Source organism: Centruroides sculpturatus, unplaced genomic scaffold, assembly GCF_000671375.1.
Source record: "Centruroides sculpturatus isolate CEXI.00-Female unplaced genomic scaffold, Cexi_2.0 scaffold735, whole genome shotgun sequence".
NCBI lineage: Eukaryota > Metazoa > Arthropoda > Arachnida > Scorpiones > Buthidae > Centruroides > Centruroides sculpturatus.
The window spans coordinates 82815-102235 of record NW_019385007.1 but is presented as its reverse complement, the minus strand read 5'-3'; the positions used below and the strand labels follow the sequence as shown (position 1 = coordinate 102235).

Below are 19421 nucleotides of genomic sequence, written 5' to 3'. Positions count from 1 at the left end.
AATAATTATTATGATGGTAAAGGTTTTCCAACAGCTTCACATTCCAAAGTAACTGTCTTATGAAGACTGCAAGACTTGTTAAATAATTTACGTACAAATTCTGGTTTAACACCATCTGAAATACAATTATTATAATTCATTATAACATTATACTTAAAATATTTAAATCTATAAATCTAAGTTTATTTAAACTAAAATCTTACCTGCAATTTCACAAACTTTAACTGGGGTTGTACAAGCACTTGGTTCACTTTTTCCAGCTGCATTGACAGCAAATACTCTGAATTCATAATCTTTGTTTTCTGTTAGATTTAATACTATATATGAACAATCTGTAACATTGTATTCATTGGCTTTCAACCAGAAAGCACTTCCACATTCTCTCCTTTCAACAAGATAATCTACAAAAGAAAGAAAAAATAAGTTCTAAATAATTAAAAAATTATAAAGAAAATATGTATATCAGTCATGGAATCATCAATCAATCATACGTTGTATTTTACTTCCTCCATCTGAACGTGGTTTCTCCCATTTAAGATCAACATAACTTCTACCAACTTTTGTCACTTTTACATCTTGTGGAGGTGAAGGTACGGCTAAAAATAATTATTATGACTTTAATCTTAATCATGAATTAATAATTTATAAAGAAATTAATTATATCTTTTATAATATATTTCTTTTACTAGTTTCTTTACTTATATTTTTCTTACCAAATCTTGGTTTTAATTTACACATAGAGGATGGTGGGCTTGGAAGACTGAAACCTGCAGCATTTTTAGCCTTTACTCTAAATTCATATTCATGATTTTGTATTAAGTCATTTACTGAAATCACATTAATAAGTATGTAAATAATAATTTTAATGAAGATATTATTCCAAAATATAAATTTTCCAAAGAATACCTGTTAAAGCAGTATCTTTTACTAGGACTTTATTAGCTACTCTCCATTTTCCATCTAAAGGATCTCTGTATTCAATCTGATAACCTTGAATTCTAGAGCCACCATCATTAAGAGATGGCATCCATGTGAGGCAAACACTGGTAAGATCCCAATCAACAATGTTTGGTGCACCTGGAGCACTTGGCACATCTTTATAAAATATTTTAAGATTATACATACATAGGCATTTTGTAAAAGAATGATTATAGTACATTAATAATATAAAAACAACAATTTACCAAATGGAAATTTGGCTGTAACTGGCTTTTCTGTGTCTAAAGGTTGACCAATACCATACTGATTTTCAGCTCTGACTCTAAAATTGTATTTTCTATTAGGTTCTAACCCAATAACATCATAATGACATCCTCTTACAAAACTGCTAAGTTTCATCCAAATCTGAAGAAAAAATAGGATAAATTAAAAAATACTTAATTTTTGTAAAGAATAAAAACTTTAATACTAACTTGTGTGGTTGGATCTTGTTTCTCTACAACATAATTAGTAATAGGACTACCACCATCATCTTTAGGTGGTCTCCAAGATAGAGAACATGTTTCAGGTGTAATGTCAGTCACATCTAGTGGACCTTCTGGTGGACCTGGTTTATCTATTAAAAGTTAAATGATATCATTAACTGTAGTAATTTGAAAAATATTTAATATATTATATATATATATATATATTATTATAAATATATATTACCAACTACTGTAACTCTACAAGATGCTGAATCTGAACCATGAGGATTGCTAAGAGTTAACATGTATTGACCACAGTCATCTCGTTTTGCCTTTTTATTTATCAGAACTGTAAATGCTACATTCACTTCTGAATAGACACGATCATTTGGTAGTAAAATTTTGTTATTCTATTATTTAAAAATTAATAATATATGAGATTATTTTTTATATAAAAATTATCATCATATTTTATAGAAAATATTAAATAACTAATACATACTATAGTCCAAGTAGCATTAGGAATAGGACTAGCATTAAATGGTATTCTTATAGTAAATTCTTCTCCAGCTTGTACAACAATGTCTTTCATTGCAAAGGCTATATCAATCTTAGGTGCACCTATGTAAGAATAAAATATATAATAAAATTTCTATAAAAATATATTTATATAACAAACAATAAAACAAAAATATCAATAATTTACATGGTGGAGGTCTTGCAGCAATAATGTCTGATGAAGAACTAAATGGACCTTGACCAGCAGCATTAACAGCTGCCACACGAAATTCATATTCTGTATTTTCCACCAGACTGCCAACTCTGTAGGTAAGATCTGGAATTGTTGCTTGTGTTGCTCTCACCCAATTATCCTCTCCATATTTTCTCTTTTCTATTATGTAACCAACAACTGGACTTCCACCATCATCTCTTGGTCTATTCCAAGAAATTGTTATAGAATCTTCAGATGTTTCTACTGAATATGGAGTTCCTGGAGCACCTGGAGTATCTGAAAAATATCAAATTAATCTTGTCAATTAACTATAAACTATATAAAATCTTAACTATCATACATAGTTTAATATTAAATTATAAAATTAATTTTATTTCACTTTCCAAAAGAAATTTAAATAAAGTTTGACTTGATTAAGTTACAAATATTATTTATTCAAATAATTTATAAATTTCTACAAAAATAAAATTAGGTTTAATATTTACCAAATGGTAGTTTAGCTGTTACTGGTTCAGAGGTAATTCCTGGATCACTGGTTCCATATTGATTTTCAGCCATAACTCTAAAATCATACCTATGATTGATAACAAGATTGCGAATGCGATAAGCAGTGCCAGATATGAAACTGCTGATGCGGGCCCAATTTATTGATCCTGCTTCTCTCTTTTCAATTACATAATTAGTAATTTCAGAGCCTCCATTGTCTTTAGGAGCTAACCAGCAAAGTGTTAATGATTCCCCATCAATATCTTCAGCGTGAACATTCTGAGGAGGTGATGGGCGATCTAATTTAAAAATTAAATTTAAAAAACATATATTCATCTATTTTTCATGATTAATATATATTAATATTTCATGCTAATTATAATAATTTTTAAATTTCCTATTTTTGTTATTATTTTTAAACTTAATTTTGCAAAATACTGTTCTTTTTTATGATCTAAATTAATAAAAGATTTCTTACCAAGAACTGTAACTTTACAGAAGCAAGTATCAAATCCTGATTTATTTTTCAAATATATTTTATACTGTCCAGTATCTGAACGTTTTGCTTCATTAACTGCCAAGAAAGCAGCATTTTCATCGACCTTAAAAATATATTTAGTAAGTTATATTTTATTTTTACAAATTAATTTAGTCAATGAGCTTTCATATTATAAAGAGTTATCACCTTTTGAAAACATCTCTCATCTTTTACATCTATATCTACATCATTCTTTGACCATACAGCTGTTGGTTTAGGAAATCCAGAGAATGGTACTCGTATATGAAATTCTTGTCCTGCTTTAACTGTTATATCTCTAATAACTCCAGCATCGATTCTTGGTTTATCTGAATTAATAAAAAAATTTTACAATAAACATTTTTATAAAAATTAATATTTTAAAATATATATAAGTTATAAAATAATAATTTTACAAATACACAATTTTTCAATTATTGTTACAAATAGAAAAGCAATAATATTTTATTTTAGTTTTCATTTAACAAAATTTAACATTTTAATTACTGACCAGGTTGTTCTTCAATAACAACTGTTGGTGTAGGTTTGCTTGGAGGACTTTCTCCAATACTATTTACAGCAAATATACGAAATTCGTATTCTTGATGTTCTACAAGATTTGATATCTACAATTACATAAAAATGTAACAATTTTAACAAAAATGTTAACTGATCATAAAACATTCAATCTTGATAGTTGTAATCTAAATAAACATGTAAATAAATATTTGATTACTCACAGTAAACATTGTATTTGGATGAGGCTTTTCATTAATGATATCCCATTCTTTGGCATCTTTCAATTTTTTCTCAATAAGATAGCCCATAATTCTACTACCTCCATCACTATATGGTTTATTCCAAGAGAGAGTGACAGAATTTTTAGTAATTTTATCAATATGTGGTGTATCTGGAGCATCAGGTGGATCTGATTTAATGTAATAATAAAAATAAAGTTTTAAATGACAAATAATATCTTGCTGATTTTTTAATTTTAATTTATAAATTACATTACATACATTTCTTTTCTTTAGCTGTTACTGGTTGACATGGTTTACTAGGTTTACCAGTTCCTCCTTCATTGACAGCAAGAACTCTAAATTCATAAGTACGACCTTCAGATAAATTAGGAACAGTAAATTCTGTGTCTGTTGTTGGAACAGTACTGATTTTTGCCCATTCTGGAGCACCTCTTTCCCTTTTTTCTATAACATAACCTACAACAATAAAATAAAATTATTGTTTGTTTTTTATTAAATATTTCACCATAACGAGAATTTATATACTTTAAAATAAAACTTATTATGAACTAATATCATTATTATGAAGTGAAATAATTAAAGACAACAAAATAAAAAATTAAAAGTGTGTAAAGTAATATAGAATTCACATTCATCATTTATATAATGAATACAATATGCACTGTAATGAAACTGGAAGCACTGCCATTACTATTGCCTGGAAAAGGAATCATTTTCATCTCAAATAACTATGAACACAAAAGTAATTAGAAAAGTGTTTAATAAATAATATAACTACTATCAAAAATATATGCAAATTATAACAAACTTTTAAATCAAGATATGCTGTAAGTATTTAAATTATCAATTAAATCTTTAAAGTGAAAGACAATGTTAGACTTGTATGATTAGCAGAATATGGATTATATTTTGTAGATGAACCTCTGATTCTAATTGGTTATGTTTGACATTTTTTCTTGCTTATTCCTTTATACCAGGGGTGAATTCTCTGGGCTTGCTTAGCATGCGCCGCATGAAGAAGTTTGAAAACTTTCTTGTGCAGTGCATGAGAAAGTTTTGACTGTCAATATATTTTTTTATATGAGAACAAATATGCCAATAATAATTTATTCTAACATATAAACTCTTTTATCATTTGTGTTTCCTTTTACACTGTCAGTGTGATGCTTGCAGGAACTCGATTGCTTGCTTGTGTGGAGGTTTTCCGCAGCAAACAAGTGTGTGCGCATGATGTCATTTGAAGCATTTAACATGTCCAGCTTGTATCAAAAGCTTGTGGTACTCAGTCAACATATATTGTATACAGGGGTAGATCTACATAGGTACTAACAGGGCTTAAGCCCTGGGTCCCCAAAAATTGAATTATCATCATAAATTTTTAATACTTTTTCATTATAATATATTTCATGTGTAGATATAATGGGCTTTATAATAGTCCATACTTTTATATTTACACCAAATAATGTTTCTGCCTATTGTTTAGTGCTAGAGATAGGCCTATTATTCTTATTATAACTTTCAGCATGCCCAAAAATTTTGGTCAGGATTCACCCCTGCTTTATACCATATTTTCATGGATTGTCCAGCATCTCAGTCTATCCAGGGGAGACCATGAAATCAGATATTTCAGTATGATAAAAACTGGCATTCCAGTTTATTCCAGGGGAAAGTGGTATGCCAGTTTAATTGAGGTTATACATTCCTCTCTAGAGTCCATTTGAAACTCACAGACACTAGCTTTTATTCTAGAATTGTAAAACTGTTAGCACTACATCGAAAATTATAATTACACATTTAATTTCTGCATTTTTGTCTTCTTTCTAATGATGTAGAATACTTGTGGAATGTTGAAAGTGCTTTTTTATGTTTATTTTATTGTAATTTGATCCAAAGATAAAAAAATAAACATATCAAATTTCAGAAACTTGCTGTAAATTATCTTAACTTACACTGATTAGCACCCACTAAATGTGAAATTTGAGAGGAAGGTATTATCTTTCAGGATAGACTGTCAGCGCAGCCCACACTGACTAATTACTATTACTACTACTACTAACATCAATAAGCCACTAATTGTTTTTTATTGCTCTGAAACAAAAAACTTCCTTCTACAAATTACAAATTGTTTTCAGAAAAATATTTTCTTTAACATTTATTTAACAACTAGTTTTGTTAGATCTGATTAATTTTATATTTTAGTCACAGTTTAGACACCATGTTGTAACCCAGGGGTTACTGGCATGCTGATTTCCCTGATTATGTGCAGCATGCTGGTCAATCTGCAAAAATATGGTATAAATATGTAAATAATAATAAATTAGATTTATGATCTCTTTGGTTGTATCATTACTACTCTTGCTATCCAACAGACTTATTGGTTTCACTTGGAAATTTGGACTCAGTACAGTTTGTTCAACCAATATATCTTTCTAGTCCAGTGAAATCAGTCGATCCAACAGATTCTATTCATCTAAATTTTAACATAAAAGCAATAGAAAAGCTTTTTCCATAACAGGGGAGCTGTCAGCTTATTATAAAATAGACCATAATCAAATATTTGAGAGTACAGGTATTTCAAAATCTATTGTATCTGGAGCATCAGGTGGATCTGATTTAATGTAATAATAAAAATAAAGTTTTAAATGACAAATAATATCTTGCTGATTTTTTAATTTTAATTTATAAATTACATTACATACATTTCTTTTCTTTAGCTGTTACTGGTTGACATGGTTTACTAGGTTTACCAGTTCCTCCTTCATTGACAGCAAGAACTCTAAATTCATAAGTACGACCTTCAGATAAATTAGGAACAGTAAATTCTGTGTCTGTTGTTGAAACAGTACTGATTTTTGCCCATTCTGGAGCACCTCTTTCCCTTTTTTCTATAACATAACCTACAACAATAAAATAAAATTATTGTTTGTTTTTTATTAAATATTTCACCATAACGAGAATTTATATACTTTAAAATAAAACTTATTATGAACTAATATCATTATTATGAAGTGAAATAATTAAAGACAACAAAATAAAAAATTAAAAGTGTGTAAAGTAATATAGAATTCACATTCATNTACTTTTAATTGTATAAATTTATTTTATTTACCAAATGGATTTTTAGCTGTAACAGGTTTGCCTTCCAAAGGTTCACTGACACCATACATATTTTCTGCTCTAACTCTAAATTTATATTTTTTTCCTTCTACCAAACCTTTAACTGTAAATGTCGGCTGTGGAATGTACCCACCAACTGAGGCCCACCTATTACTTCCAATATCACATTTTTCAACCACATAACCTAAAATATTGTATTAATAATTTGTATTAAATATAATTTAATATTTTTAATTTAAAAATGTTCTCAAATAATTTACCAGTTATGTCAGTGGTCAGGATTCACCCCTGCTTTATACCATATTTTCATGGATTGTCCAGCNATTCTTCAAAAATTAAAAAATTGTCATTACCATAAACTAAAACAGTGATATCTGCAGAATCTTCACCATAAGGATTTTTGGCTTTAATTGTATACTTTCCACTATCACTTCTTTGGGAGACACTAATAGCAAGACTAACACTTTCATCTACACACTCCATTTGAACACGGTTTGATGGAGAAATATGTTTTTCATTGAAAGACCATTCAATAGCTGGTAAGGGAGCACCAGTCAATGGAATGTTTATAACAAGAGGATCACCAGCTCTTACCCGAATAATTTTTCCATAAAGTCCATTCAAATGCAGTTTTGGTTTTTCTAAAAATAATGAGAATAATTTTTGTTAAGTTAAAAATAAAACTAAACAATAACAATAATAATAATTTTAAAATATTAACCTTTCATAGGTTTAGCTGCAATAACTTTTGATGCAGAACTTGGTTCACTAGAACCTGCAACATTCTTAGCTATAACTCTGTATTCATATAAATGACCATCCATTACACTGTTGTCTGTATAATTATTACCCTACAGATATTTAAATTAAAATATAAGCTGATTATATTTCACCTAAATTACTAAAATTAAACTAATATTTTATAAAATTGAAAATTAATAGTATTTGAAATAAGAGTTTTAATTTAACTATACCTGTACAGGGTCTCTATTAACTCTCACCCAACGATTTGTTTTCATATCACGTCTCTCAATATCGTAACCAATAACAGGAGATCCTCCATCAGATCTAGGTGCAGACCATTTAATTTTTATGAAATCGCGATCATGATCAACTGCTTCAGGTTGACCAGGTTTTCCTGGAACCTCTGAAATGGAAATTTTAAACAAATGAACAAAAATGTTTTTAACAGTTCAATATGAAATTAATAACTTACTATATGGACTTTTGGCAAGAACAGGTCTATCAGTTTTTAATGGTTTAGAAATGCCTTGAGCATTTTCAGCCATAACACGAAATTCATATTCTGTTCCTTCAATTAATTTTGAAACAGTGCAGGATGTAGATCTTGCTGGTACATGTGCAACTGCAGGAACCCAACTTCCATTATGTGTTTTATCTCTCTTTTCAACAATATATCCACTATAATAAATTATATTAGATACATAATTTTAAATTACAAAAGTTAAAAAGTAATCTATAATGAAAATTAGAACTGTAGTGTCATACATGATTTCACTTCCACCAGAATCTTTTGGCGGATTCCAAGATAACACAACATGATCTTTATCAACTTCATCAACTTTTAATGGTCCCTCAGGAGCAGATGGTTTATCTGAAATTATTTTAAAGTAAAAATAAATTTCATCAAATAAACTATTACATTTAGAAATAATATAAATTATAATATATTAAATATTTTAATTATTATTACCAAGAATTATTAAGGAAAGAGTTCCCTTGTCTTCACCAGAATTATTGGTCAGATTCAATGTATAAGAAGCTGTATCTGCTCTGGTAGCATTGACAATATTTACAATAGTATATGATTCAAAAGATGATATTGTACAACGACTATCAGATTTAATTTTTTTGTCTTCTTTGGTCCAACAGACTTCAGGTGCTGGTTCACCAACAAATTTAATTTCAATGTTAGCTGTATTACCACTTTTAACTAGCATTTCTTTCATTGGTGTAATAATCTTTGGAGCCACTAAAAATAATTTAAAATATGTAAGTATTAACAATAATAGCAATAAGACTCAATGATTAGTAAAAAATTCAATTAAAATAAGTTATTAAAATTTATGTTCCAATTGTATTTATTTGCTGAAGTATTCAGTGAAATGAGAATCTTGTCATCCTTATGAAGACACTAATAACAATGATAATGTTTTCTTTTGTAATTATAATTATTTATTACTAGATGTTGAAATCCTGTGTGCAGAATATACTAAATAAAATGTGGGCACATCTTAAATTGATGCAACTGGAATTTTGGACACATTTTTTATAGGTTTTAGGGGAATTAGTCCCATGCATTTTGCATGAAATTTGTGTTCAGACATCTCATTTTAGGTGCAAAATGAATCAAATGCTACATTTAATTAGTTATTTATAAATAAAATATATATATTTTTTTTATTAATTTCAATTATTATAATTTATTTAAAAAACCTGAAATCACTAACATCCAAAATTCCTGTAGATTGAGAAAAACCTCTCAATCTGACAACACTACCAAGGTTTCTCTCTCATTCAACATGCTTCCTGTTATGATGGCAGTAGCTTAGTTGTGCAATCTGAATATATAAGAATGAAACTAAGGACAAAGTAAAGAAATTGAAGCCTCAAAATTTTAAGTAATAAATTTCTTGAAGAAGGTTTAGATATAGATGGAACTGTTTTAATATGTAGCTATTGTGACAAGCAAATTCAAGTTGATGGAAGTGTCTGAGTCTGTTGGTGAGACACACAGAGAGCCAAGCTCATTAGGGGCCATCCATAAATTATGTAAGGTATTTTGGGGTACTTGGGGGTCAAGGATTTCTTATGATTTCTTACTCAGGGGTAGGGGGGGTTATAGATCTCGTCTTACATAATATTCTTATTTTATTTTTTGATCTCATTGAGTGGTGGTGTTTTGAATTTGGCTTCAATTTGGTGGTTTCTATTAAGAACGCTTGTTGTCTCGTGTGACATGATAGAGTAATAACACTAGCAGATTCACGCTCTACACATTTTTTGTCATGGGAGAAAGGCCATGTGGTGGTTTCTCTCTCTTGTTTTTATTAAAATAAGTGCACCACTCCTACGGGTGTATAACACTAAGAATACATAAACCAAAATACATGATACAAAGTAAACATAAAACTAGTATTTGGCTTTTAGTGAAAACTAAAATGTAAAACTAGATATTAGAAATTATAAATAGTCTTTTCTTCCATATTTTTTGAACATAATTGTAAAAAGCATGAGACAGTGGTTTCTGAACAAGCTTATTGAGTGGACATGGCCACCTGAAACAAGCTTAAAATTTCTAATTTCAGAATAAGTCTATTTTGATCGTAAATTGAACAATGATAGATCATATGGTCGATGGTGTCTAGGTTTTCTGTAGAGCAAAAGCAAGAAGCAGTTTCTGTCCAGTTATACATTGCCAGGTAGCTTCTAAAATTATCATGCTCAGTAAGTAGTTGAGCAGTAGCAAATGTTAAATCTTTAAGTAGTGATGAGAACCTACATTCAACACTAGGAAAATAAAGTCTTGTTATTCTACCAGTTTTACTGCTCAACCATTGTTGATTCCACTTTTGCATAGTGTTGTCATGAATATAATTTTTAAGGCTGCTACTTGAGAGAGTGATGTGAGTGTAGCCAAAATCAGTGTCCTTAGCAGCTGACTTAGCCTCAAAGTCGGCTTTTTCATTTCCTAGTATGCCAGTATGGCCAGGAACATATATAAAACTTATCTAATTTACAAGATTTTTAATATGGTGCTGGATATATGCAATTGGGATTTAAGAGAGCTTTTAGGACAGACTGAGAATCACTGTAAATGTTGATAGACAAAGTTCTTTTTGGTAGTGAAGTGGCCCACTGAACAGCTTGGTAGTCAGCATCTTCAGCTTGATAGATGGAGGTATGTGGGAGGTATCTGTACCTTCTAACATATTTTTGGCAAAATATGTCAGTTTGGAGGAAGATACAGATACTTGAGCAGACAAGAAGGGAGCTTTTGGACCCATCTGTGTAGATATTAATGTCTGCATGATGATCCATGGAGGAAGCAGATGACACCAAATAATCTTGTTTACAGGACAATGATCAGAGGTAGTAGGGTAATTGCAATGTGGTAGCATATGAACAGCTGTAGATAGGAATAGAAACCATTGTTGAGCCTTGATGTTTGTAGTTCTGATGCAGTAGTTTAGAATTTTTTCTACAATACATAGTGGTAAAGGAAGGAGCTCTGCTTGTATCAGAGAGGCATTAGTAAAAACAGTTCTGCAGCACTTTGNTAACCTCTGTCTTTTGAAATCTCCCTTGTATATTTTTTTAATGAAAATACGAAGTGTTTGACATATAAGTGAAAGATGTTTAAATGTGCCTAATTTCTTCTTTCTTAAAAATACATCGAAGAAGAAAATAATATAAATAAATAATTAAAAGTAAACAAAATGAATAAATTCTCTCTTCTTTAACACAAATTCATGATTATTGCTGCACAGTTAATATTTAATATCAAATTACAAAAATTTTTTTCCATAAAAAATAATGGCCACCTTGTAATAATTCATTCTTTTTGTCCTGTACTTTTTAACAATATATAAAATTTAGTAAACATTTTATACATACTTGGATCATTAGGTGCAGCTGTTTGATTCTGCCAATGCTGGTATGCATTACCCCATCCTTGAGGCGCATAAGGTTGTGCAGGTGGTGGTGGTTGTTGATTATATCCACTATAAAAATAAAAATTACTTTTTAATAAATTGATCTGACTACAGTAATTATAGAAACAAATTCCATCTGCATTATTATATAATTACAACAATTATATTATTTTTAATCTAAAAATTAGAAATTCTTTAAGAAATTATAAGTTCTTGAAATTACAAATTTACTTTAGACTTATGATCACAATTTTTCTTTATATAGCAAAAAATTCCAATTAAAAAAATCCCATAACTTACTATGGCTGTGGATACTGTGTTGGATAAGGTGGAGGTCCATTCTGGGCAGGAGGCTAAAGAAAAATTAGAATTCTTGTAAGATTTTAAAAATATGGACTAATTTAGAAGTATATATCCATTATTATTAAAAGCAATTCATATTCCAAATGTAAAAATATAATTAAAGTGAATATTCGTAGAGATAAATAATACTTCATATTAAACAGCTAACATAAAATACATTAGAACTCTGATTTGCCAAATGTCCAATTATACAAACCACTACTTGCCCTCCTTTCTTTCTCTCACTGACATCACACTGCAATTCTCTAATTTCATGCAACTGCATGATGGATGATGCATATTTGCTATCACATATCCAAATTATCTACTCACACATTGATGAATAAATAAATGAGCAATTCACAGGCCAAATTCGATTAACTCCATTTGTAAATCCTTGCTAATTGTTATTACTCTGGACGACAAAAAAAATAACGCACCATGAAGGACTTGTTGAATTTGAATAAAAATTGATGTGTTGCATCATCTTAGCTAGATATGTAAATGATTAGCTTTTGAGAGTAGGTTCTTGTGTTATATTGCCACCAGAGGGAAAAAAATGTTTCCGCTGCCTGGTATAAAGGTGCACACTGTGACAACTTGTGCATATGTTCTGCGCTTTTATTCATGGTTTTGACTTCATTGAGTGACAGACATGCCTCTACGATGCATTCGACAGCCTTACACTCAGTTAAGTGAGTTTGAGAGAGGTCGCATCGTTGGATTGAGAGGAGGAGGATGGTCATACCACCGGATCTGAACTGTTCTGATAGAACTGTTAGGATGTGTTATGAGCAGTGGGTAAGTAGGGGTACACACGAATGGCAAACGGGTTCCAGACGCTATCGACAGACCACCAGAAGGGAGGATCGTCTGATTGTACGTCAAGCACGGACAGCGCCTACAGCTTCATCGTCTATTATTCAGGCAGCGGTGGCACGGGAATTACGGAACCGTGTATCCAGCCGCACCATTTCCAAGTGCTTAGTAGAAGGCGGATTGATCTCCCGACGCCCAGTATGTGTTCTACCGTTAACAGCCACCCACCGACGCCTCCGTCTGCAGAGGTGTCGTGCACAACAATCGTGGACCGCTACCGACTGGCAGCATATTGTGTTCAGCAATGAATCCCACTTTTGTTTGGGGGCTCACAATGGCCATGTGAGAGTATGGCGGCCCGCTGGTCAAGGTGTCAACCCGGCCTATACTGTGGAGCGGCACATGGGCCCAACCTCCAATGTTATGGTGTGGGGAGCCATAACATACGACAGTAGGACACCTCTAGTTGTCATTCGTACTATCCTCACAGCCCAATGATATGTGCAATACATCCTCCAGCCACATGTGTAGCCCCTCATGGCAGGGCTTCCGACAGGCATATTCCAGCAGGATAATGCCCGGCCACACACTGCAGCGGTCTCCCAAGCATTCCTACGTAACGTTGCCACACTTCCTTGGCCTGCACAGTCTCCAGATTTATCATTAATCGAACATGTGTGGGACCACTTGGGTCGCCAGCTGCGACAGCCACAGGATCTGACACAATTTGAGTCCCAATTGTATCATGCATGGACAGATATGCCTCAGAACATTATTTGCAACCTTTATGCCTCCATGCCGAGGCGTATCACAGCTTGTATCTGCGCTAGAAGCGGCCCAACAGGATATTAGTACCTGCACTGTATTGCATATTACTGCACAATAAAGTATGTTTTTGTTTTATGGTTGCAATCATATATCTGTCTAGCAATGACAATGTCATATACCAATTTTTATTCAAATCCAACAAGTCCTTCGTGGTGCGTTATTTTTTTGTCGTCCAGTGTACTTTTACATTTTTCACATAACTGATTTTATATATTCTTACAGTAAGGCTATGCTTTAATATAACAGTATATAAAGATAAAATTTAAATAAACATTGTAGAATGAATTTATATTAACAATTTTTATACTTTTTGTTTTATGGAGTTAGTTGCTTTGGCAAGTGAACAGCTCAAATACAGTACATGTAAAATACTATGCAGTTACCCTGTGATTTCATTCTTTACATGTTAATCCATTTATCTGAATTTTCAATTTTGCAAATTACCTGCAGAATAAATCAATTTGCATAATCAAAGTTCTACTGTATTTTGTTACAATAATTAATATATAAATTCTATAGTGCTTGAAACAAATCCAGAAAGTAAAAAAATATAAAAATTTTAAAGAATGCCATTTCTTCTGATCATGGTTCTTTACATAGGGTGTCCTACTTAAAATTTGGACCAATGGAAATCATGAAACATTACTGATATAATTTGTAGAGAATTTTTATTAAATCATAATAATGTATTAATATTAATAAAACTAGTAAATAGCCAGGACAATAATATATTTAAAATATACAAAACAATTTTTTTTAATTTTTACAATAAATTTAACAGAGAACACAGGGCTTCTTCATCCTATATATATATATCCTTTTCACAGGATGAAAGAACGAACAGTCATATGGCTCTACTGTAAGACTGTTCATTATATACATACATTTACAATTCAATAAATAATGAATTTTAAACAACTTCAAAATTTGCGCAGATTTTTGAAATATACACCCTTACTTGGAATACAGGAATGGTTTACACTAACAAGTAAGGTCTATTATTGTCCTTTGTATGAAATTTGACAGTTAAAAATCCGGATAAAAAAGACTGGATCAGCATTTAACTGATAATATAAATAAGTCCTATAAAAAAAATAATTAACTTTATATTTCAGACAAACTATAAAGCACAAATTAAACTTTCTTAATAATGAAATTTCAGACCTAGCTAATTTTTTGAAATATTTTATTTTGCAAAATTATTTTTCTCATGATAAAAATTAAGTTCTATTTGGCAGATAAAACCAGTACAAGCTATACAATTTAGAAATTATTCAAGTATTAACTATCATAAAAAACGTTTTTGTTTTAACTTTAAAAGAAATCAAAATAAAATCGCTAATTTCTTACAAAAAATTTGTTGTTCTACAGAAAGTAGAAACATTATTTTACTTTTGCATATATTTTGACAGTCAATTTCAGGAAGTCCATTTCAATCTCAGATGTTTTGCTGTACGTCTATTAAAATGATAATTTTAAAATTTAACATCTTTACTGTTAAATAATTTCGAATTTTCACAGATCATAAAAATGGCAATGACTTGCAATTCAAATAAGATAGGCAAAGCAAACTGCCACAACATTACAGTAATAAACAATCTCATAAGAAATTGTAACTTAATTTTTACTCATCCAATATTTTTTCCTTTTTTAAAATTCAGTCAATGGAATTTTTAAGAGATTTTGAAAAATTTATAATTCTTGCTGCAAAATTTTTGTAATGTTGGCCGAAGAATAATTTTGATTACTCAATGAAAACATTTTTATATTAGTTAATTAATTGATTTTAAATGAAACCATAAAAATCACAACTCTGAAGGATGATTTCATTACTAAATAAAATTTTCCCCATTAATTTAATAAATGTTTTCTTCATTTTTAAATTCTACAACATGTGTGTGAAGCATCAAAAAGAATCAGAGATAACACTATTAAATGATGTTCTGGTAAATTTAAAATTTCATTACAAATTTAACTAAATATTAAATTATTATTTCAAAAAACTTAAAGACTAGATATAAATGCAAATCAAAAATACTTACACCAACTGCACCAATCCTTTCACTTATTAACTGTTGAGCATGCTCAATTTGTTGTGGATTACCTCTAATTATGAATATTTTTTCATGAGGGGTTGGAGGTGGTGCCCTTGATAATTCTACATGTGCACCTGTTTGTTGGTTTATACTCCTAATAGTTTCTCCTCCTAAGCAAAAGTATTTTATAAACTTTACAATACGAAAATCTTTACAAATTTCAATAATTTTATACAATAGACAATTTGAAACTAATTTACTTTTTTCAAAATTGAATAAATTGTTTAATTATGTAAACAGTAATATTAAATTTTAATAAACAATTACTATTTAGGTAATTTTCATCCATTTGATATTCTCTATTCATTACTGAAAATAAACAAAATCATCAAGGGAGTAAAATATTACACAACAAAAATAAGAGCATTTAAAAATATAAACATTTATATTTTTTAAAATGCTCTAATAGCATAACTTTATGACAGTTTGAAATTATTACAAATTTAAATTTCAAAACATTACTGTTGTAGTGTATAAATTATTACCAGATGATTCTACTTTCTTTTGTACTCACAATTTATACCCTAATTAAATATACCGTAATTTTGTATGGTTATCTATATTTAAAAGTCAATTTGCAAGCGAGTTGAGTTACACAATAAAACAGTTATATTGAGATGTTATAATGCAATTACGAACTCATCAAAAACGCTTTTCTTTGTCTAAAAAAATTCTTTTTTTAGACGACTGGTTCATAGTATTGAAAGTCAACTTCCTTTGTGATTGAATATAAGTTTTAAATCTAATATTTTAAACTTTGTTAACTCTTCTGAGCTAACACCTTTTAGCTGCTTTTGTAAAGCAAGAGATTGTCACATGTATAGTCTGTTGTTATCAGCAAGATGTAGTTTTGTAATTTTTCTTCTTTTTTTGTTATCATTGAAAGTTGTTCATTGTTGTTATTAAATCTAAAACAACCATAAAATTCTTTACACAGCCCATAACACTCTATTCTACTTGCATCTACTCAAGATGATTTTTTTTTTCTTGATTGCATTCATGGTATCCACAGTCATCATCTGCTAAGTATCACTAGCTTGCGGCTTGACCTTGAAACAATCTAATGAAAAGTTCAAGCTCGAACTGAACTTGGCATTCTTCCATCAGTCAAGAACCAACAGAATTGTATAACTATCATATTTTGTTTTTGATACAAGTGCTTGATTGTCTCATCTCATATAAATGTAACATGGAATATATTAGTCATAGATGAACCGTTTTACATAAAACTGAACAAAAGTAAAATTATCAAGTTTCATGCAAAATAGTTTGCAATTGATTTGTTTCAAGGTAAAGATAAATACCTATTTTATATATTTCATCCTTAACTCAAAATAATTTCATTCTATCAAGCTTATGACAGATACTATTCTTGACTTCAAGGATGAATATAGCTAACCTCATTACCTCTCAATATTCCATTTATTAATCTTGCCTATTTTATAATTACATCCACAATGAAATTTAACAGAAAAATGACATTTTAATGCTTGAGACAGAATGTTCTAAACTGCATATCAGATGTTTTCAACAAATGCTCCAGAGAATAAAATCTGATGAGTTATGCAAAGGTTTCATTTCTATTCTAGCGATTTTCTTTGAAGTATAAACTGCCATACAAAATTACAGTATTTTTTTTACATTATTATTAAAAATTCACTCCCTTAATTACTTTTTTAAAAATTATCAACAGTAATACAAAGATTACTATTCTAAAACAATTTTTTCAATTTTTAAAAAATATATTTTTCTTTAGATGAACCATAATCATAATTATAGATTAATTACAATTTACTATGTCAACTTATCATAAATTTCACTTTAATCTTATCAGATTATAAATACCATTTTTCGTGCTTACCTGTTTCAACAGAAATCAAACATTTCAGACGAAAAAACAAGTTAAAATATTAATAGAAACATTTAAATTTCTATAAACAAGAAGTTAAATTATAAGATAATTTAACTTACAATTAGTATTTAATATATTTGTAATATGTAATTTTTGGTAACTAAATGTCTAAATACAGATGAATTTGCAATTTTTGTCCAATCCAGATGAAATTTTGGTTATATTTATTTTTATGTTCTGGCAGAAAGTATAGGCTACTTATTTTGCAGAAATATTAGCTATAGAATAAATGTTTTATTGATTTTGGATCAGTGATCGCACTTACATTGCAGTGACATCAGTAACCATGTGACGTTCAAGCTTGACGAGGAAATTTCCCTCAAGTTGAATTATTAAATATTTTGGCAAATGACATTTTAAACATACTTCATTAAATTTAAAATTTAATTTAAAAAAATTAGCATCATCATGTCACATCTATAACAATGTTTTAAAAATCTTTCCATAGTGATGTCTCATCAACTGTTATCATCCAATTGAAAGTAACAATCCAACAAGCACATTTATAAAGTGTTATCTCTCATATAACTTAACATACATACAATTTATCTTTGTTTTATCAATGTGGAATTAAGAAATGGCATAGTTATAATATATTACAGCATTTTCACCATTAACTAATTAAATGACTGACATTTCTAAAAAAAAGAATTCTTTTGATCACCAAAATAATTTGTTTTCCAAGTTATGTGAAATTTTAAAAAATCTTTCTAATACAATAAAATACAAGGTATGTATAATTGTTCACAAAAATTTAAAAACATTTTTAATAGAAAATATGCATGCAAGCACAAAAATCATTAACAGTAAGACATGTCACTGTTTTTCGTTGTAGCTTGTAAGTTCAATATTTGCTCATCTGTCACATTGCATACATCAAAAACAATATATTTAACTTCTTGCAAGATATTATTATTATAAATAATGCTCAAATTTAACAATTATTGGATTTTTATCTTTTAATTTGTCCAAAATACTAAGCATTAGACAAATATAAGTTTAATCTTTTAAAAGAAGAAAAACCTGGGTGAATACAGAAGCAAGTACAAGGAACTCCTCAAATAATTAAGATTTCAGAATTCCAATAAATGTTAATAATGCTCTCTACAAACAAGACAAACTTCAAATTCTAAAAATATATGCATTCTTCTAATATCAGATGTGCCAAAATCAGTAAACACTTTTCTATGAAGTTTTCAACAATGTTTCCATATCATCGTCAAACCTTCAATAATTAGAATAATTCATTATTTTATTTTTTCCTATCTTTTAAAACATATACTGGGTCCATACAGGTAATTCCATCTGATTTCCTGACTTATTAATGTCTCTGCATCTCCCCTTTCCATTATGTAATATTCAGCAAAGTCTATTTAAATCCATTTTGTACACAATTATATGAACTTTTTGTTCACTTACAAAAAATTCAATTCAAATTCACTTACAAAAAATGAGAGAGTTCCTGTAAAATTGATTACGTAATAAGCTAAGTCATATAAAAATGTCATAATTTAAATTAATTCGTAAATTTTATTTAAATAAAAAAAAAACTTGCAACATAAAATCAAATTTTCTTAAAGCGAGGAGACTGTAAATTTAAAATAATTTAAACAGAAGAAATTGCACACTGTGAGAGTGAGAAATTGCATATCGCGTGCTATTTTTGGTCCAGCATGGACCCATTATAGGTCATTACATTTCTTCCCATCCCTCCCTGAAACTTATAGT

General features: G+C 29.4%; 2 protein-coding genes across 7 annotated transcripts in view; both read right to left on the bottom strand.

The window, feature by feature from the left end:
* Nucleotides 1-10483, bottom strand: part of LOC111633311 (twitchin-like) — a 66767-nt gene extending 56284 nt beyond the window's left edge. The window contains 25 exon segments of the mRNA XM_023377854.1: nt 5-115; nt 204-401; nt 492-596; nt 714-827; nt 907-1095; nt 1185-1344; nt 1413-1555; nt 1651-1816; nt 1909-2027; nt 2113-2415; nt 2625-2924; nt 3104-3227; nt 3311-3471; nt 3654-3768; nt 3883-4070; nt 4162-4371; nt 6603-6800; nt 7013-7204; nt 7281-7661; nt 7742-7871; nt 7995-8167; nt 8237-8442; nt 8530-8635; nt 8735-9061; nt 10456-10483. Coding sequence (XP_023233622.1) covers nt 5-115; nt 204-401; nt 492-596; nt 714-827; nt 907-1095; nt 1185-1344; nt 1413-1555; nt 1651-1816; nt 1909-2027; nt 2113-2415; nt 2625-2924; nt 3104-3227; nt 3311-3471; nt 3654-3768; nt 3883-4070; nt 4162-4371; nt 6603-6800; nt 7013-7204; nt 7281-7661; nt 7742-7871; nt 7995-8167; nt 8237-8442; nt 8530-8635; nt 8735-9061; nt 10456-10483 — 4447 coding nt within the window.
* Nucleotides 10484-11581: 1098 nt separating this feature from the next.
* The window catches only part of LOC111633309 (far upstream element-binding protein 1-like), a 48995-nt gene continuing 41155 nt past the window's right edge, over nt 11582-19421 (bottom strand). For all 6 annotated transcript variants that reach the window (XM_023377853.1, XM_023377849.1, XM_023377851.1 and 3 more), the window contains 3 exons: nt 15728-15891; nt 11997-12049; nt 11582-11765 (listed from right to left, as the gene is read on the bottom strand). In XM_023377853.1, the coding sequence (XP_023233621.1) occupies nt 11597-11765; nt 11997-12049; nt 15728-15891 (386 nt within the window). In that variant the 3' untranslated portion in view covers nt 11582-11596. The remainder of the gene's footprint in view (nt 11766-11996; nt 12050-15727; nt 15892-19421) is intronic.